Consider the following 18887-nt stretch of genomic DNA (forward strand, 5'->3'; position numbering starts at 1 on the left):
AATTGCAGCCTCTAACTGTAGGCCCATTATAAGCTGTCTTGTACCCGAAGAGAGCAGAATTTGTACCACCGCAACCTCTGTTTCCTGTTGCTTTCCCTTCTTCCCACCACTGTGCATCCCACTAACTTCACTACTTCACTGAAGTTCTCACTAGATCTTCACAGAGCCTTGTGAAATGGCCAAACATTTCATGAGGTTTCAGTTCAGAGGCTCACAATAAGAGGGCTACAACTGCAGAAAATAGCACAGTGGGAGAGTTGCTGGTAGGGCTCTTCAGAGCACTTGCTTTTAATGCACCAGTGGACTTCCTTGGCTGAGGGCCTGGCAAGAGAAGTGGCACAATTTGCCATTCCTCCAGTTTTGCCACCTCATGCAGATACCTCACCCTGTTTCATGGGTTGGCTGGCTCTCAGCAATTCTGTTTGCTCCTGTGCAGAATTACACTGTAATAACGTATTGTTTGACTGCACCAGAAAAACTGGTATTTGTTAAACTGTTATTTTCCAAGTCTCAATATTTCAAGTTGAAATTCACTGTAAAAAAATTACACAAAATTAAGTCCTGTGCTCCTTCATGGATCACTGCCTTGTCGTGGCGAAGGGGCTTGCGTGGCTCAATGAAGCTATGAGCTATGCCGTGCAGGGCCACCCAAGACAGACAAGTCACAGCAGAGAGCTCTGACAAAACGTGATCCACTGGAGAAGGAAATGGCAACCCACTCCAGTATCTTTGCCATGAAAACCCCATGGACAGTACCAAAAGGCAAAAAGATATGACACCAGAAGATGAGCCCCTCAAGTCGAAAGGTGTCCAATATGCTACTGGGGAAGAGCGGAGGGCTAGTACTAGTAGCACCAGCAAGAATGAAGCGACTGGGTCAAAGCCGAAAGGACACTCAATTGCCAATGTATCTGGTGGTGAAAGGAGAGTCCGATGCTGCAAAGATCTATACTCCATAGGCACCTAAAATGTAAGGTTCATGAATCAAAGCAAGCTGGATGTGGTCAAACAGGAGATGACAAGACTGAACATTGACATCTTAGGAATCAGTGAACTAAAATGGACAGTATTGGGTGAATTTAATTCAGATGACCATCAGGTATACTACTGTGGGCAAGAATCCCTCAGAAGAAATGGAGTAGCCTTCATAGTCAATAAAAGAGTAGGAAAGGCAGTACTGGGATATAATATCCAAAATGACAGCATCATCTCAGTTCGAATCCAAGGCAAACCATTCGACATCACAATAGTCCAAGTCTATGCCCCAACCACTGGTGCTGAAGAGGCTGAAGTTGACCGGTTCTATGAAGGCCTACAACACCTTCTAGAATTAACACCAAAAATGATGTCCGTATCATCATGGGGGATTGGAATGCTAAAGTAGGAAGCCAAAAGATAACTGGAATAACAGGCAAGTTTGGCCTTGGAGTACAAAATGAAGCAGGGCACAGGCTGGTAGAATTTTGTCAAGAGAATACAATGGTCATAGCAAACACTCTTTTCCAACAACCCAAGAGACGACTCTACACATGAACATCACCAGGCGGTCAACACAGAAATCAGACTGACTATGTGCTCTGCAGCCAAAGATGGAGAAGCTCTGTACAGTCAGTAAAAACTAGACCAGGAGCTGACTGTGGCTCAGATCATGAGCTGCTCGTTGCAAAATTTAGGCTTAAATTGAAGAAAGTAGGGAAAAGCACTAGGCCACTCAGGTATGACCTAAATCATATCCCTGATGAACATACAGTAGAGGTGACAAATAGATTTAAGGAATTAGATCTGATAGACAGAGTGCCTGAAGAACTATGGATGGAGGTTCACAACATTGTACAAGAGGTAGCAACTAAAACCTTCCCAAAGAAAAAGAAATATAAGAAAGCAAAATGGCTGTCCGAGGAAGCTTTACAAATAGCTGAGGAAAGAAGGGAAGAGAAAGGCAAGGGAGAAAGAGAAAGATACACCCACTTGAATGCAGAATTCCAGAGAATAGCTAGAAGAGGTAAGAATGCCTTCTTAAATGAACAGTGCAAAGAAATACAAGAAAACAATAGAACAGGGAGGACCAGAGATCTCTTCAAGAAAATTGGAGATACGAAGGGAACGTTTCATGCAAAGATGGGCATGATAAAGGACCAAAATGGCAGGGCCATAACAGAGGCAGAAGAGATTAAGAAGAGGTGGCAAGATTACACAGAAGAACTATACAAGAAAGAGCTTAACATCCCTGATAACCACGATGGGGTGGTCACTGACCTCAAGCCAGACATCCTGGAATGTGAAGTCAAATGGGCCTTAGAAAGTCTGAGCAACAACAAAGCTAGTGGAGGTGACAGTATTCCAGCTGACCTATTCAAAATCTTAAAAGACGATGCAGTAAAAGTGCTACACTCAATATGCCAGCAAATTTGGAAAACTCAACAGTGGCCACAGGATTGGAAAAGGTCAGTTTACATTCCGATCCCGAAGAAGGGCAATGCCAAAGAACGTTCAAACTACCGCACCATTGCACTCATTTCACATGCTAGCAAAGTGATGCTCAAAATCCTACAAGCTAGGCTCCAGCAGTATGTGGACCAAGAACAACCAGAAGTACAGGCAGGATTTCGAAGAGGGAGAGGAACTAGAGGTCAAATTGCCAACATACGCTGGATCATGGAGAAAGCTAGGGAGTTCCAGAAAAACATCTACTTCTGCTTCATTGACTATGCTAAAGCCTATGATTGTGTGGATCACAACAAATTGTGGCAAGTTCTTAAAGAGATGGGAGTACCAGACCATCTTATTTTTGTCTTGAAAAACCTATACGCGGGTCAAGAAGCAACAGTGAGAACTGGACACGGAACCACTGATTGGTTTAAAATTGAGAAAGGAGTTCCGCAAGGCTGTATACTGTCGCCCTGCTTATTTAACTTATATCCAGAGCACATCATGAGAAAGGTGGGACTAGATGGAATCACCAGTTGGAATTAAGATTGCTGGGAGAAATATCAACAACCTCAGATATGCAGATGATACCACTCTAATGGCAGAAAGTGAAGAGGAACTAGAGAGCCTCTTGATGTGGGTGAAGGAAGAGAGTGCAAAAGTTGGCTTGAAACTCAACGTTAAGAAAACTAAGATCATGGCATCTGGTCTATTTGCCACTTCCTGGCAAATAGATGGAGAAGAAATGGAGGTAGTGACAGATTTTATTTTCCAGGGCTTCAAGATCACCGCAGACGGGGACTGTAGCCAAGAAATTAAAAGATGCTTGCTCCTGGGGAGGAAAGCTATGGCAAATCTAAACAGCATACTAAAAGCAGAGACATCACCCTGCCAACAAAAGTGCGTATAGTCAAGGCCATGGTTTTCCCAATTGCAATATATGGCTGTGAAAGCTGGACCATAAGGAAGGCTGAGCGCCAAATAATTGAGGCCGTTGAATTGTGGTGCTGGACAAGGCTCCTGCGAGTCCCTTGGACCGCAAGGCGATCAAACCAGTCAGTCCTAGAGGAGATCAACCCTGACTGCTCTTTAGAAGGCCAGATACTGAAGATGAAACTCAAATACTTTAGCCACCTAATGAGAAGGAGTGGAGAAGAGCCTAATGCTGGGAACAATAGATGGCAAAAGAAGAAGGGGATGGCAGAGGATGAGGTGGCTGGATGGAGTCACTGAAGCAGTTGGTGTGAGCTTAAGTGGACTCCAGGGGATGGTGGACAGGAAGGCCTGGAGGAATGTTGTCCATGGGGTCGCGATGGGTCAGTTGGACACGACTTCACGACTAACAACAACAAAGTCCTGTGCTAAGTTTTAATAATTTGCTTTTTAAAAAATCTGAATTGTTTGTGGCTTCTATTTGCACAGCACAGCTTTTCCTCTGCTCCCTGCAGCTTTTTATGATGCTGTAGAGATTTACTCCAGGCTCAGTGGATAGTTACTAGGACAACTTATGTTTATGAAATACTAGCATGGATTGGAGATAGTGGGTGTTTCCAGTGAAACTCAGTTCCTATTCTCCTGCAGAAAAGGTTTAAAAGGTAGTGCTAGGAGACAACTGCTCCTTTCCCATGAGATCTCTGACAGAGTTCTCTCTCAACCTCTATGCTTTCACATCTTTATGGATGCACTAAGGTCAAACAATCTAGCAAACTGGAGTGTAGTCTTATGAAAACAATACCAGCCTCTCTTCTTCCCTCCGTGAAAAGCTACCCCAAATGTTTATCCAACACTGTAGTGGGAAGAAGGACTCTAACTCAAGGTTAACATAAATTGGCTTTTGGTGGCTTTTTGACAACTAAAAGACTAATATTGCAACAACACTGGAAGGATAAATGACTCCCTGTCATTTATGGGTGGAAGATTTCATGAAATTTTCTATTCTAGGTGTAATCTAGATATTTGGAGGGCCTTTGTCAGAATATAAGTATTATTATTTTAATTATTATAATATATTCTGCTATATACTAATATAAAGGGAATATATGTAATAATTTTTAAATACTATTCAAATATGTTCTTCCCTTTCCCCTCTTTACTTTTTTCCTATGGTGCAGTTTGTTTTTGTCTTGCACTGTAAAAAATAAATAATAAAAAAGAATGACTTTTGATGAGGGATTCCATAATTTACTTTAGCTGGAATGGCACACCAACAGTTACCTGAAACTGCACTGCTGCTTCAGGATCCCAAGCTGCTCTGTGGGAGTGTTTAAATTCATTTAAAGTATTCAGTCGTAAGGAATTTTAGGGCAGCATAGTTGTGCCTTATATGACTACAACTCAGGAGTAAGAATACCATGTGCCATATAACCCAAAAGGTAAAATGCTGCCAGTAAGGAATGGTATTCAAGGATCTTCTGTGCTTTAAGATGAGCATCAGCACTGAAATGACCACCCTCTATTACTGCTCCACCCCAAGAGATTTCTAATTAGCACCAAATTACTCAACTGAGAAAAAGTCCCAAAAAGACAAGGACCACTGCAGCAGAATTTTATAAGTTTAAACATGCTGTATTCTACCATGTTTAGGATTCAGTAGATTTTTAAAGAAGCAGACAAATGAAATGCATTGTAATTTTTATTTAACAAGTGACAACACTAGAAAACACATTGATAACCAGTGCTTCAGCAATGAATGTGGGTTCTAAAAAAGGTTCATTAAGATAAATAACTTGGTTAAGATTCTAAACCATAAGTTTTATTCCTTCCAGGAATGCTGAAATGCCAGTGTTTACAGCTGTAAATCCATATTGGAAATTCTACATAATATTATCAAATATAATCCGCAATTTATAAAAGCCGTCATTAACACTTATTAGTAGCCCCTTGCAAGTTTATTGCTTTGAGTTAAACATTCCTCAAGAAAAAAACTTAGAAACTTAACACTAATTTTGACAGAACCCATTCATACCCTCATTCAATCTAGGTTGTTAACACTGGAAGCAAAGTGATGAGTCTTCCCAGAGGTGTTTTTAAATGGAAAGCTAACACAGAACAATCCCCATGACTTGAACTTGCAAATACACTTAATATTACCACATAGTGCCAGTAGAAGATCAAAACTTGAGAAATGTTTCCCAGAACTTTTAACTGATTACTGTAAGAAGTTTATACAAAAGGAAATCTTCCTTACACATAAAAATCTGGTATTTAGAAGGCATACATGTCATAATCTCAAAGGAGAAACAACACACTCTTGCAGATTGAAGGTTCAGGTCTCTGGATACCAGCATGCAACAGCAGGTTCTGAACTGAGCAATCTAATAGTAATCACTGTATTTTACTAAATAAAAATAATAATGATGGTACTTGTGTCAGCTGAGCATCCAGTCCCTCTGTTCGCATTTATGCAGCATCAAGTGTTCTGCTGAGATCTCCATCTTCAGAATCATCATCATCTGAAGCTGCTGGAAGTATAGGACATAATCAAAATTCTTTCTAAAAACCTATGGTATGGGAAATTTATCACTTGCGTATGGCATATGCATTATTTAATATGGGGTATGTAATTTTCGAATTGGGATTGTTACTAAACTGAAAGCCACAGTCTTGTTTCACCACACATATCAATCTTATTTTTCAGGGTGGATAAAAACCAATGATTAAAAAAAAATCTCAAACAGATTTTTAACATTTAAATTGGATTGTTTAAATAATATGCTAAAGATGGTTTTCTATCTTTAAGATAAGATACATTAAGTCCAAAAGTTATTCATCATGAAATAAGGATTAATTTTTTTAATTATGAAGCATGAGGCTGCATATTCATGCAATGTTTAAATTTTTTGGTAAATGAATTCCATTAATCCATTCACAATGTCATGCACTTCCAGAAGTTTTTGTAAGATTATTGGGCAACTTTTCTATCTAGAAGATATAATCACAGATGCTTGGTTTTACAGTTCTCAAAACTGTGAGTTTGCATCGGCAGAGATCACACGTGTCTTCTTCACAGCAAAAATGTTATAAAATAAACATACAGAGTTGAGAAAAAGACCTTAATCCCATTGTTCCTTTGCAAATTTATGTACACAGTATCAACCCTTCACCTCTTAAGTGCTAATTTTCAAACAAATCAATGAATAGAAGAAGATTGTTGGGAATGGAATAGATCTGCACAAGAAGCTAAGTGTGAGGAAGGATGGGCAAGCTGTAAAAATGTAAGTGAAACCTTTTGAGCAGAATACTGTGCAAGTCTTTGAATCTTTTTGTGTCTAGCCTAAGGTTTATCTTATTATTCTTTCCCTGGAAAGGAAAACCTATAATGGCAGCAGGCCTTAAGAGATATTCCTAGTTTGGGAATATTTTAATGAATATGGGATATTCATACCTATGAGTAAGGCAGGCATGCATGCAAAATGAAAACACCTTGCAATGCTTTCATAATTATCTATCTATGGTGTGGTTCTAATAGTATAACCAAATCAGTATTTATATAATGGTAAAACTAATCTGAAAATTTGTTATTCTAAAAATGAAACTTTCATCTGATTGTAAATATTAAGATTTTACCACCAAGAATGAGTCTTTATGTAAAAAACCATGATTTAAATCTATTTGATTTAAATATCCCACCCCCGTTATCACTAGAATTAAAAATGGAAAGACACACACATATACTATATGTACTTATGTTAAAATAAAATCAGCTTTTAATATGCACATGGATATAGAGTGAAAAGCAACAGAAGTTTTTTAGTCACATGGACAGGGTTATATGCTTTCATTTTTTGACTGTATAGTGCAGAGGTGACCAGTGACTGTTCCTGAATTCTACTTTGTACTTTACAGCTCAGAAATGGCAAAAGGCCAAACTGTTATCTGTGCAATAAAAGAAATTCTGCATCATGTGTGATTTTACTTTGGTTTTATGTTCAACTGCATGTTTATGGATGGCACTATAGAAATATTACTAACAACATCAAAAGGCTTCTTTAGCACTAGCATAGGGACAGTTTCTAAGAAAAGCCATTAAATACATAATTATGATTATTATGGAATCTCCCATATTAAATGACATGGGACATAAAAACTTTTAAAAGTACCATCCATATTCTCCCAATGTGTATCAACAGTCTAGATATTCCCAAAGCTCCTTGAACTGGAAGGCAAAATTCCTAAGTGGAAGAAATTTTATCAATCAAATGTGTTTAATAAACAGGGTTTGAGTTATTACAGTAGTCATCTGTTGGAACAGAGGCCAAGAAGAATAAACAACAGAAAAGCAGAAAGAAGACTGGCAACTACTGAAGACAGATTTAGACAGGATATATTATTGTTCCATGGGGGATGGAATGGTACCTGGATCCTGGTCATACCCCCTACAAATGTAAGTCCTTCCCCACAATTATTGGGAAAGTTCTGCTTTATGGGCCAGCTCACAAATTCCTTGCTCCTGCTGTGTCCAGCTTGGCCAAGATCAATATCAGCTGGTATCAAGGAATGTTGGGATGCCTATTCATTGGGAACAAAAAAAGTGGGGTGGGCATATATACTTGCAGTCAGGTCTCTGGGAACAAGATGTAACATAACTATATATGCTCCCTGTTCCTAATTTCCCACTTACCATTCCTCTAACAAAAAGCACAATAGCCAGTAGTGCCAAGCAACTGTAGATACACGCTCAAGGATCCCAAGAGATAAGTGCCTGAGACTGATTTGTGTAATGTATCATCCTAGAAGCATAAAATACAGCTTGTCCTTACAGACTAATACAGCCAGGATCCAAAAAATATATGGGGGAAAGCTTAATAGCTAATAGCAAACATATATTATACAGCAGTGGGATATCTTTAAATGGAACAATCTCAAAAGGATACTTCTTTTGTTGAAAGCATATACTTCCAGAAAAACAAGTATGCTCCTCCTAGGCAGTCAACTAATTACATTTCTTATTTCCACTTGAAAGCCATTTGCAAAATCTAGTAAACAAAGACATTCACCTGCTTGTCTTGGCTACACTGATATGGTTTATGGGCCAAAATCTAGCCCAAATTAAACACTTTACAATCCAGTGATTTCAACTAAGTATGTGCTTAATATAGAGTTTTTCATACTCTAACTGGATTATGTCACCTATTCTTTTGCCCTTTAAATTCCTCTAACATGTAGCAAGAGAATGCAAAGTGTAGCCTGAATGCTTCAAAGCACTTTGCCTGAGGTATTTTGTTTGAAAGGTATTTCTGAAGTCCTCCTTTCACCTTTACAAGATGCTAAAATTTGACATAAACCTCATTCTTTCATTTTTATTTGGTGTTCCAGTCACAAATACATGAACATTACAGGTAGTCTCAAACACTTGAATACTTAGTGCTATACATTTCAAAACAGATGAGTTTATTCCTTGGTTCTTTTAACTTTGAAGTAAAACTAAGCAAGGGAAAGCCACCTACTTTCAATATCATCCATGTGTGCCTGAAGAGTTCTTGCAAGATTAATAAACTAGAAGCAATACAGAAAGAAGGCAGTTTTAAATGTTGTAGATCACCAAGGATTTTAAACCTCTATAAATGCCATTGTTGCCCTTCAGAAATTTAAGACATTCCTCATTTTTCATCTACATGTGAGCAGTCCAATTGTCTCCAGGAACTGTCTCCATATATAGAAAAAATATGTGAGCTGAAGGGATCAGAACTATAGTCAGCATCTCTTAGTAAGTGCATAAGTTAGAAAAAAGCCTGTTGCCATCATGGAATGGCTGCTGTCCAACTGTGATCCAGCAGGTTTCACTTCTCTATTAAAGTGCCTGGGAGTGTACAGCTGAGTGTACAGCTAGGTATTACTTGCATGCAGGAGAACGGTACTGTATGAACTCTAAATACACGGAATAAAGGTCCATTTGGAAATTTCAGACAGGTTATCATATAAGAAAGATGAGCATGTACAGTTCACTGAAATACTTATGCATATTTTCAAACCCTGAACTAGAACTATTCAAATTTTTTGAATTTGGGTTGCTTGAATATGAAGGACACCCTTTGAACTTGCAAGATTTCAAGAAAAATCTGCTTAGTTGATCTAACAAAATGAAATCTAGTATTAGGAAGAGGAAATGCCTTTAATTAAGTAAAGGGTCATGGAGAAGTGAAAAGGTAGCTTTAATTAACCTGTATCTATTTTGTCATTCCTGATGGAACTAGCCAGACTGAGAACTTTATTATAGTATATAAATATCTAGAAGAATCAAATAACTAAAAGAAAATCCTTTCCCAAACAGGTACTATTCTAGGAATTCTTAATGGTCAGGGTAAGGAAATGTGTCATGTTCAGATTTGTTCAAAGAAAGTATGAAGATATAGAAAATGTTCAGAAGAGGCAACAAAAATAAAGAGTTGGAGCAATTTTCCTGCAATCAGAGGCTGTTTGTGAATATCTAGTTCAGAAAAACAGACAACAATAGGCTACAACAATGCCCACTAGCTTAAGATAGTTTTTTCAGAAAATGAAAATGTATGGAATTTATCCTCTGGTTTAGTTTGTCAGTACTGTAGCTCTCAACATAATCTTGAGAGATCAAGTTACACTCAGGGAGCACCCAATGCCTGTTTTGTGTTGTCTGTCCCAGTATGCTTTAAAATTAATTAGGTGTTACACAGTACTCTGGGAAGTTACCAATCGATCAAATGAACCAGAGGGCCCTACATGCAAGCAGAAGAATTTCTCTGTTCGACCGTGTCACATTGGTTTCTCACACTAGTTGCATTCCCTGAACTACCAGTGGCTCCAGAGGGTAGTCTGTCCTTTACAAGCAGTGTTTGTAAGACAAGAGGGACTGAAGCAGGAATGGGCAGAAAGCCACAGTTGGAAACATGGCCATCTGATCCTGGCTAATGTAAATTTTGAGGAAATATGAAAAGCATGCTTTAACAGGCGTCATAATCAGCCTCTCCCACAGAAGCAGCTCACACCACTTACCCGAACTCGTGTGTTGGCCTCACTTGTAGTTCCCAGCATGTCTGAAAAGCGCTGTTCACACAAGTGTAACAACACTACAAGGTAAAGCCCAGAACTGATAAATTCATAGTCTGCCTAGGAAGAGAGGGCATTATCAAGTCAAACATGTCTGAAATGCACAACTGGTACTACATTTTACTGATTATTTTGTCCCAGTACATATATGCAGGTATGCTCTTCTTTCAGTAATTTCTATTGAAGACTCAGATCTTAACATGGTTGCACTTTAAATAACTGCTCTGACTAGATAGATCTGACTCCCAAGTTTATCTCTCAATAAATTGGCTACCTCTATGCTTAAGTAGCCATCTTGAAAAGATGAAGCTTAAGATCTTTATAACTAGCAGCAAATCTTATGGGCTCCTTTTTGCTAAAGAAAGGTGCCCTAGATAAACATTCAGACCTTAAGCTCCAATGATTTAAACATGGATGGTTTACACTAACTAAGCAGCAAGTATGAAAAAGCAGAAGCAAAGTAAAATACAAGTATACAAACTCATATTGAAAGCTTCATACTACTTAGTATTTATATAGTACTGAATATACAAGATGAAAGTATCCTACTTTTTCTATTAAGATGTACAAGTCTTGCAGCTCAGCCACTACTAATAGCAAGGATCTGAGTGAATACATTACTACTATCACCAGCTAATTGGCCTGTTTTCCCACACCATTTCCCACAAAGGCTCTCAAAACTATCACACTTCCTTTCCACCCTTTTGCTATGCATTTTTTGTAAGTTTGCGCCAGTATTAAGATGACAGGGGCACAATGTAGCAGGGGAGGGAGAATTATTTGTGGTGTCATCAAGAAACAATGGTGATGGATACGGATGCAGCAATACAAAGAATCTTTTCCTACTGACTATGTATTGCCTTACTTACAAATAGAAACACAGCATCAGATCATATGTCCTGTTATAACAACATAGCATAGTTATGACTCATGTTCAAGAGAGTCATAAGATTGTATCCTACAGTCCTCTTCAGAGACAAAAATCCATTGTACTGCCAAAATATAGTTTGTGTCTGCCTGAAAAAATAGTGCCTGCCCTTTAACTCTCAAGACTCCTTACTCAAATAAGACAGCAAGTGGGGTAAGTTTATCAATGTTCATTATGGCTTCCTATTTATATCAGTTTCTATTTCATCTTTTTCCAAGCCTCAAGACAAACAACTGATCACTATGAAACACATATAACCCAGCCTTTATAAACACACACCTGAAGCAAAGGACAGAATGTGTTCTACAAGGTGATTATACAATTAAAATTTGACCTAAACAAATGTTTTCTTCTAGGGAAAAAAGTTGTCCTGAGTCACAGCACTAAACTGACACTTACCAAATTAGCCAAAATATACTAACTTGTTCATTTGCATGTGCTCTATGAAGCTCATGGATATCAAAATTGTCAAGATTGAGATGCAATTTCTCTTTGCACAGCTCACAAGTGGTTACTGCTTCCAAAGAAGAACCTAAGAAAATAGAACAGTTATACTAATAGAACAGAAAATACTCCTGAAAAACTAAGTAGACATCACTCAGGTATGTGAAAGCACAACATGGAACAATGGTTCAGCTAGGTTACCCTTGCATACACAAATGTAAACCTAACTACACAGAATACAGGAACCAGTGACCAAATAGCCTCCAAGGGCGAGCTGCAGGGGACTAGGCATGGCCACACCTTACCTCAGTTGTTCTATAACCAAAGATCCCAATAGATCTTACACCCAGTGCTTGAGCCAGGAGCCAACATTTGTCATACGTACATGGCTTTCCCTATCACCTCACTGTAATCTCCAATTTGTAAGGGAGCCCTTTCCCCTTATTTTATGCAATTCCAATGAGTGGCACAAGCTGCTTCAGGTAAGGTGCAGAGCCCACAGTATAAAATTACTGTACCCCTTCTTATATTGCTACAAGGTATTCTCGTTTCCAAAAAACTTTCTCTCTCTCTCTCAAAAGTAAGGAGTCTCTCTCTACAATAGATAGCTTCTGCTACGCAGTCTCTCCCACTGCTTTCATTAAATGATCCACTCCACCTTCCATTTACAGTAGCTTCTATGAGATTGGAAGTCCTTCTGTTCATTAAAAAACAACTCAGGGTCTAAGCCATTATCTGTTTCCTGTATACTATTCTAAACCACTCCCTTACCTGAATTAATCTTGGACTGTAGCCACTTTTTCATACACTCTTGGTGAACATACTGCAGACTTCCAGTGCATTTACATGGCTCTATTAAGAGGTTAGTAGCAGATGTGGATGACATCTGACAAATTCTACATAAGTCCCCTTCTTCCTCTTCTGAGTCTTCTGAAAGGAGACTAAAATGGGAAAGGGGGATTAATCTGTAGAACTGAAATAAGCATTCCAAATATTTAAATATTAATCATATTATCTAAGACAGTAATCAATATTGCAACGGATAAACAGTTCTCCCAATCCAAGTTGTCAGTGATGCTGCAGGAATGCCACATAGAGAAGAGTCTTATGCTGTCCCCAGAAACATAGGCTGAGATTGCAAATTTCTTTACATGAACATAAAAGAGCCCCACCCTTTCTTCCGTATACAGTATTGTATTCCCTTCCAAAAGCTTACTCCTAGGAATTGGTGGAACTCTAGGAATGGTGGAGACAGCTGCACAGAGAAGAATTGACTTTTTTTCCTCTCACACCCACACGCACGGGCATGCACAACCCAACCTATGTGAATTAACTGCTCAAGGAAAGTTGTATCTTTTCCAAAGGAAAGTTGAAGATTGCATGGTACATGTGGACTTGCATGGTACATGTGGTTTATACTACAAACCAAGGGTGACATGAGCATGGTTTAATGTGGCCAGATTTAGTCAACAAGCCACAACCCTATCATGGGTTGCATCTTCATAATGGTAGCTTCATGTGCCCATGCACACCATGGCTCGTTGTGGGTTAAATAATCCATAGTGAGCCTAGTGTATTGTACAAAACAGATCAATATCTTCTTTCAATTTTATGAAAACTTCATTAAAAATCTATGTGTTACCTTTCTTTAATTTTTTGAAGCCTTTCAGGATCTCTTGAAGGTGGTATTTTAGATTTGTCACTATCTTCTCCTCCAGGTTGATTCCAGCCTGAGGGAATAATATCTACTGTTATCATAACATTGTCAGACAAGTTGTTTCCCAGTGTTGGGGGAACTGCAAACCGGAAAAGAGAACCAGGAAACATTCCTGATATTCCTGAATTTCTTCTACCTTGCACAGAATCTGGCCCCGAGGCAACAGATGTAGCACCATTAGGTACTGCAGGTGTTGATGGCCTAGCAGCAGACCTGGGGGAATCATTTTGTGCTTCAAGAGATGTCTCCCCAACAGATTCTCTTCTCCTAAAAAGATGCAGTGATCTAGCAGGTGTTTCAGAGGTAGAGGTTCTTGCAGTTTCATCTCTTCCTTCTCTCCTTCTTCTGGAAAATAAAGGTGTACACCTGTTCCTCAGAGAAGATGACAACCAAGAACCTGCATTCCTATTTTCTGAATCATGTCGGTAACTTTCAGCTTCCGAATCATTACTAGAATTTTGTGAAACACCTGCCAGGCCCCATCGTCTTCGAAGAAAGCTAAATCCCTGAGAAACATCAGGAGTCTGAGCTTCTGTATCATCAGAATTTGTAGCTGTGTTCATAGCACTAGCTTGGGTATAACCCTGAGCTCTAGGAACAGTTGAATCTTCAGAACCTAGAGGTCTTGGTGTCAAAGAGTCTTGGCTAGACCTTCTTGAAAAAAATGTGGAAGACATACTAGAAGCTAAACGAGACAGTAGTTGCCGAGTTGTACGCCTTCCTTCAGTATCTGCAGGAGGTTCACTTAATGACCTTTGGGATGGCATAACCCTTTCAGAAATGCTTGAGGAACTGGTTCCACTTCTCATGGCACCATGGGAAAACTCTGGCTGTATATTCCTTTGAGTAGACTCTAATTCTCTTGAGACATAGTTAGATCTTGAATTCCAGCTATGGTCTCTAGACAGTAATGATGACTGATGTTCAGAAGGCAACTGGCGGTTCATGGATGTGTTCAGCCTCAAAGAACTCAATGAGTTTTCTTTTGGTCTTGCTCCCTGTGCATATGAAGAAGCAGATCTTTCCTGAAGATCTATCATAAATCACAGAAACCAAAAAGCATAAACTATTAAGATAATAATCCAGCACAGGATATGATTATGAGTTAAACTAAACTAACCTGGATTAACTAGACCCCATAAAAAACTTTTTAAACCAAATTATCCTGAAAACATGGATGGTAATGTTTACTTAATTTTTATTCTGCCCCTCTTCCTAGGAGCTCATGACAGCATGCATGGTTCACCCCTTCTCCTACCCCACGAGCTAGTACTGAGACTCAGCTGCCAACCCAAGGTCCACTGGGTTTTGTGGCATACAGGTGACCAAATCTGGGCCTGTCCAATGTTATTCCGGCACTAACTACTATAACATACCAGCTTGAAAATAAATCTCCATTATAGGCACCATGAACATAAGGTTATCTGTAGATAACTGTTCTGAGAGCTCTTTCACTAAATAGCAGTACATAAAAGCTAGAAATAAATAAATAGTAATACACCACAACCAAAATTGTGGTGTATTACTATTGTGGTGTACACCACAATCAAAACATCACAATTATAGAAGCAGCTGTCCACTTGGCTTCCATAAAAGCCAATCATATCCAATAATATTAATATGACAGAAAGGCATTTTTACTGGAATTATCTTTTTAATAGCCATTCAACTTTGGAAGGTGGATAACCCAATACTAATCATGAATTTTCATTGAACATCAGTTATGAGTTAACCTAATGAATAAATAAAGGAAAATTGTTATTTCTCCCTTGCAACTGTTTTTGTAATTTTTTGTCTAAACACCAACGTGTTGGATCCAGGAAATGGACAAGCAGAATTCTACTTGCACAATGGGTTTTCCTGGCTCCTCTCTCACAAAGTTGCCCCTAAAGATCAAAACTGAGGGGCTGCAGCAGGACAGGGAAATTGAAGGAAATCAGAACTATTAGTTCACACAAGTGCCTTTTTGCTTGCACAAGCCATTTCTGAATCAGTAGTAATATTCAAAGTAACTCTAATTAAAAGTGAAGTTAAATAGCATAGTTGTGTAATGTAAGGTATAGACATAAAACTAATATTCCTTCATTGGAAAATACAATGCTAACCAGACAGATAATTCAAAAGTTCACCAAGTTCTGGTTTCAATTTAGCTAGACTTTAACCTTTGGAAGGTAATTCCACTATTAGTGCCACAGTCATTGGAAAAGTAATTCAAATCCAACAGGACCAATGGCTTTGTTAGCTAGGAAGTAATCATGTTCCAGTCCTACACATCTGGAACGTTCCATGTTGAGGAATGCTGAGTTACTCTATCCATTAATAATCTAGGCCACACAGCCTCTTCCCAGAAAAACCAGTCAATGAACATTGGGTGGAAAAAATTTTTGCACGTCTGAACTGATTCCAAGTCTGTGTTTCTTCTCCAAGTGAGTAAACTTATTTTATTAGTCCAAACTAGTGACAATGGATACTGGTGAAAAGGGATATGACCAGTACATTAAATGCCCACAAATATAAACCAGCTTCAAAATAATTTGTCTTATAAAAAGAAACAATGCAGAACTGTTCCTTTAGAAAATAAAACTGAAGTAGAATCTTGCAACCACTGCACAACCTAGTTACATGTATGAACCAAGAGCAATGGCTTCAACTAAACAAAGGCCAGATGACTGGCTGTGAACACTACAAATGGAACCAACCAATGTGCCTGAAATTCTCAGGTTTCCAATACATACATGATGAAGATGGGAAATCACCATTCCTGTGACTACAATCCACAAGACTAACAGATGGATCTGTTCTTTCTAGCTCTCTCCTCTCTCTCACAAGTTCAGTTCCTAATGATCCAAGTACCATAGATGAAGATCTGGACACATCATTGTACCTCCATGAGGAATCTAAAACATAAGTTAAAGCTGTTATGTCTTCCTGCTTCCTTGCTACAGGCTTTAAACCCTAATGATGCTATGTTCAATGAATGTTCATATTTTTGTTTGGACGACACTTCCCTTTTCTAAATGTCGTTATACTTTATGTACAGTGAGGGAAGCAGATCCGAAGTGACTGAACTGAGCACAGAGGAGGTAGGAGAGGAGCATTATCCAATTTCCCTGGAATACGTTAAGAATGAATCATAATTAAGGCAAGATTTTAATGTATTGCTCTCAATCCTTCCACAACCAGCTAAGCATTTTTAAATTTCTAGCTGCACTAGTTTACTATTACAGTTCTGCACTTGACGGTCAGAGTCATTGTATTCCAGAAATTCTGAACTGGGAATAAAATCTTTACATTGTCACAAAATATCCCTCTTGGAAATTTGTGTGTGTGTGTCTTGAGGACAAAAAAGTCCCTTGTTTGTTCTCTGACCATGAGAGAGACAGGCAACACCAGCAAGCAGTTTTATATTTTAAAAAATTCTTTATTGTAGGTACACACTAACAGTTGAGTGAGCCCATCTCCACTGGGGACCAGCTGCCACAGTCATCATGCATGGCAAATGTATATGTTTAGCTTTTTGCAATGGTTACTTAACAGAAAATATTCTTTTGTACATGCTTATCTTGACCTACACTTCTTTTTAAAACATCTGGTATCAAAACATCTGCCTCTGGGCTAATCTTTACAAATTCTGACCTTCTTGACAGAGATTTATATTTTCAACCTTCTTGTGTCTGACAGAACACTAAGCAACTGACCTTAGTTTGGTTTTCAGGGAAAAATATATTATTCATATACATCTGATAAGTATATGTATGATGCATCTGTCCACAGACAGTTGTATTTGGGTAAGCTCAAGTCTATGAAAGGTCATTTCATAATAAATTGTCAGAATTGTATCCAATGGTGGGAATCTACTAATGGATGTTTTTGATCCAGTAGAGGCTTCTGTCAAAGGATTGTGGAAGGAACTGGTTTTTGCCCATTTCCCCAGAAAACTGTTTTAGGGGCTTAGGAAATCCCTTTGGAACCATGTGGGAGGTGGCACAAGGTGCAAGGAAAATCAAAGAAAATCACCTTCTTCCTCATTCTTTGGATGGAAGAGTCCTTTGACAGTGGAAGGACACTAATGATTATAACTCATTGAATCTTCTTTGGTTCCTTTGCTTGCAGCCTATTGTTTAGGGTATAATACAATACCATACAACTGTTCCTAAGGAGATTCTGGGGTACTTTTGTGCCCTGGACATGTTTTGGTTTATGGGGGGGGGGAATGTTAAAGAGCGAAGGCTGAAATTTTGGGATGGTCTAGCCACGACACTTTGTGTCTAGGAGAACACAGTGTCCTAGAAGGACTAATTGGTGCGACTGCTTATGTGCAAATTAAACTACAAAATGTGATCTGGGGGATACGTGTGATCCTCTGCTTATGCAATGAGGGTTACCAAGCTTTGGTATAAGCAAGATGAAGATAATACACTGTTTATAGCTTCAGCACATTACATACCTGAGACTGTGTTTAAGCCATTACTTCTCACACTAGAGGTAGATGTATAAGAAAGTTTGGGTCTTTTAGAATCAGTATCCTGTTGCTGGTTATGAAGCCTTGAAGAATATGCTCCCTGAGTTCTTTCAGATTCACCAAGCCAAGAAGATGTAAGAGGCGAAGATGATGATGTAGACTACAAGCAAAGTATTGGAAGAGTTAATGTTTTTCTGTAAAATAGCACATAGTCTGTAACAGTAGGTTAGAGAAGACTTAAATCAAAATATTAAATGAATACATCTGGTAAGATAAAAATAAACATTTGCACACAGCTGAAATTAAGAACAAACTAATTTTTCAGGTATTAGATACTACCATTAAAAGTTTATTCTCAGTTCCTTCCATCCACTTACGTAGTCTTAATGGAAGTAGGCTACGTTACAGAATCAGAAATTAAGTTCAAGTGACCTCCTAATTCTACAACCATAACCTAGTCAGAAAGTGTTACACCTGTACCATCCTCATTACAAAACCAACTGGGTATCTAAAGGAACGCTTGCGTCCATATATGCCCTCCCGCCCCTTGAGATCAGCAACAGATGCCCTTCTCCGGGAACCCTCTGTGAATGATATTAGGAGGGTGAGTACCCGGAAGGCTTTCTCTGCGGTGGCGCCCCATCTATGGAATGCGCTCCCCAGAGAGGTCCGCCTGGCGCCGTCGTTATTTGTTTTTCGGCGCCAGGCTAAGACCTTTTTATTTAAAACTTATTTTAATTGTTAATTTATTATGTAGGTTTTTTTTAAATTTTAAGCCAAGATGCACCGGGTTTTAATATTTTTATTGTATAATTTTTATATGCTTTTGTTTTGTTGTGAGCCGCCCCGAGGCTTTGTTGCGATGGGGGCAGCATAGAAATGTTTTA

General features: G+C 38.7%; 2 protein-coding genes across 25 annotated transcripts in view; one reads left to right on the forward strand and one right to left on the reverse strand.

Annotated features, from left to right (window-relative positions):
- The window catches only part of BAZ2B (bromodomain adjacent to zinc finger domain 2B), a 644512-nt gene that overhangs the window by 308586 nt on the left and 317039 nt on the right, over positions 1 to 18887 (forward strand). The gene's annotated exons all lie outside the window — the stretch shown is intronic.
- LOC123017044 (E3 ubiquitin-protein ligase MARCHF7-like) overlaps positions 5047 to 18887 on the reverse strand; it is a 27940-nt gene continuing 14099 nt past the window's right edge. For 4 of the 12 annotated variants that reach the window (XM_044418087.1, XM_044418088.1, XM_044418097.1 and 1 more), the window contains 8 exons: positions 17986 to 18160; positions 16274 to 16435; positions 13464 to 14571; positions 12593 to 12762; positions 11800 to 11909; positions 10396 to 10509; positions 8874 to 8922; positions 5047 to 5888 (listed from right to left, as the gene is read on the reverse strand). In XM_044418087.1, coding sequence (XP_044274022.1) covers positions 5827 to 5888; positions 8874 to 8922; positions 10396 to 10509; positions 11800 to 11909; positions 12593 to 12762; positions 13464 to 14571; positions 16274 to 16435; positions 17986 to 18160 — 1950 coding nt within the window. In that variant the 3' untranslated portion in view covers positions 5047 to 5826. The other 8 variants (XM_044418094.1, XM_044418099.1, XM_044418090.1 and 5 more) reach the window with 8 other exon arrangements.

The sequence above is a fragment of the Varanus komodoensis genome, unplaced genomic scaffold (genome assembly GCF_004798865.1).
Source record: "Varanus komodoensis strain SLA01 unplaced genomic scaffold, ASM479886v1 scaffold9, whole genome shotgun sequence".
Taxonomy (NCBI): domain Eukaryota; kingdom Metazoa; phylum Chordata; class Lepidosauria; order Squamata; family Varanidae; genus Varanus; species Varanus komodoensis.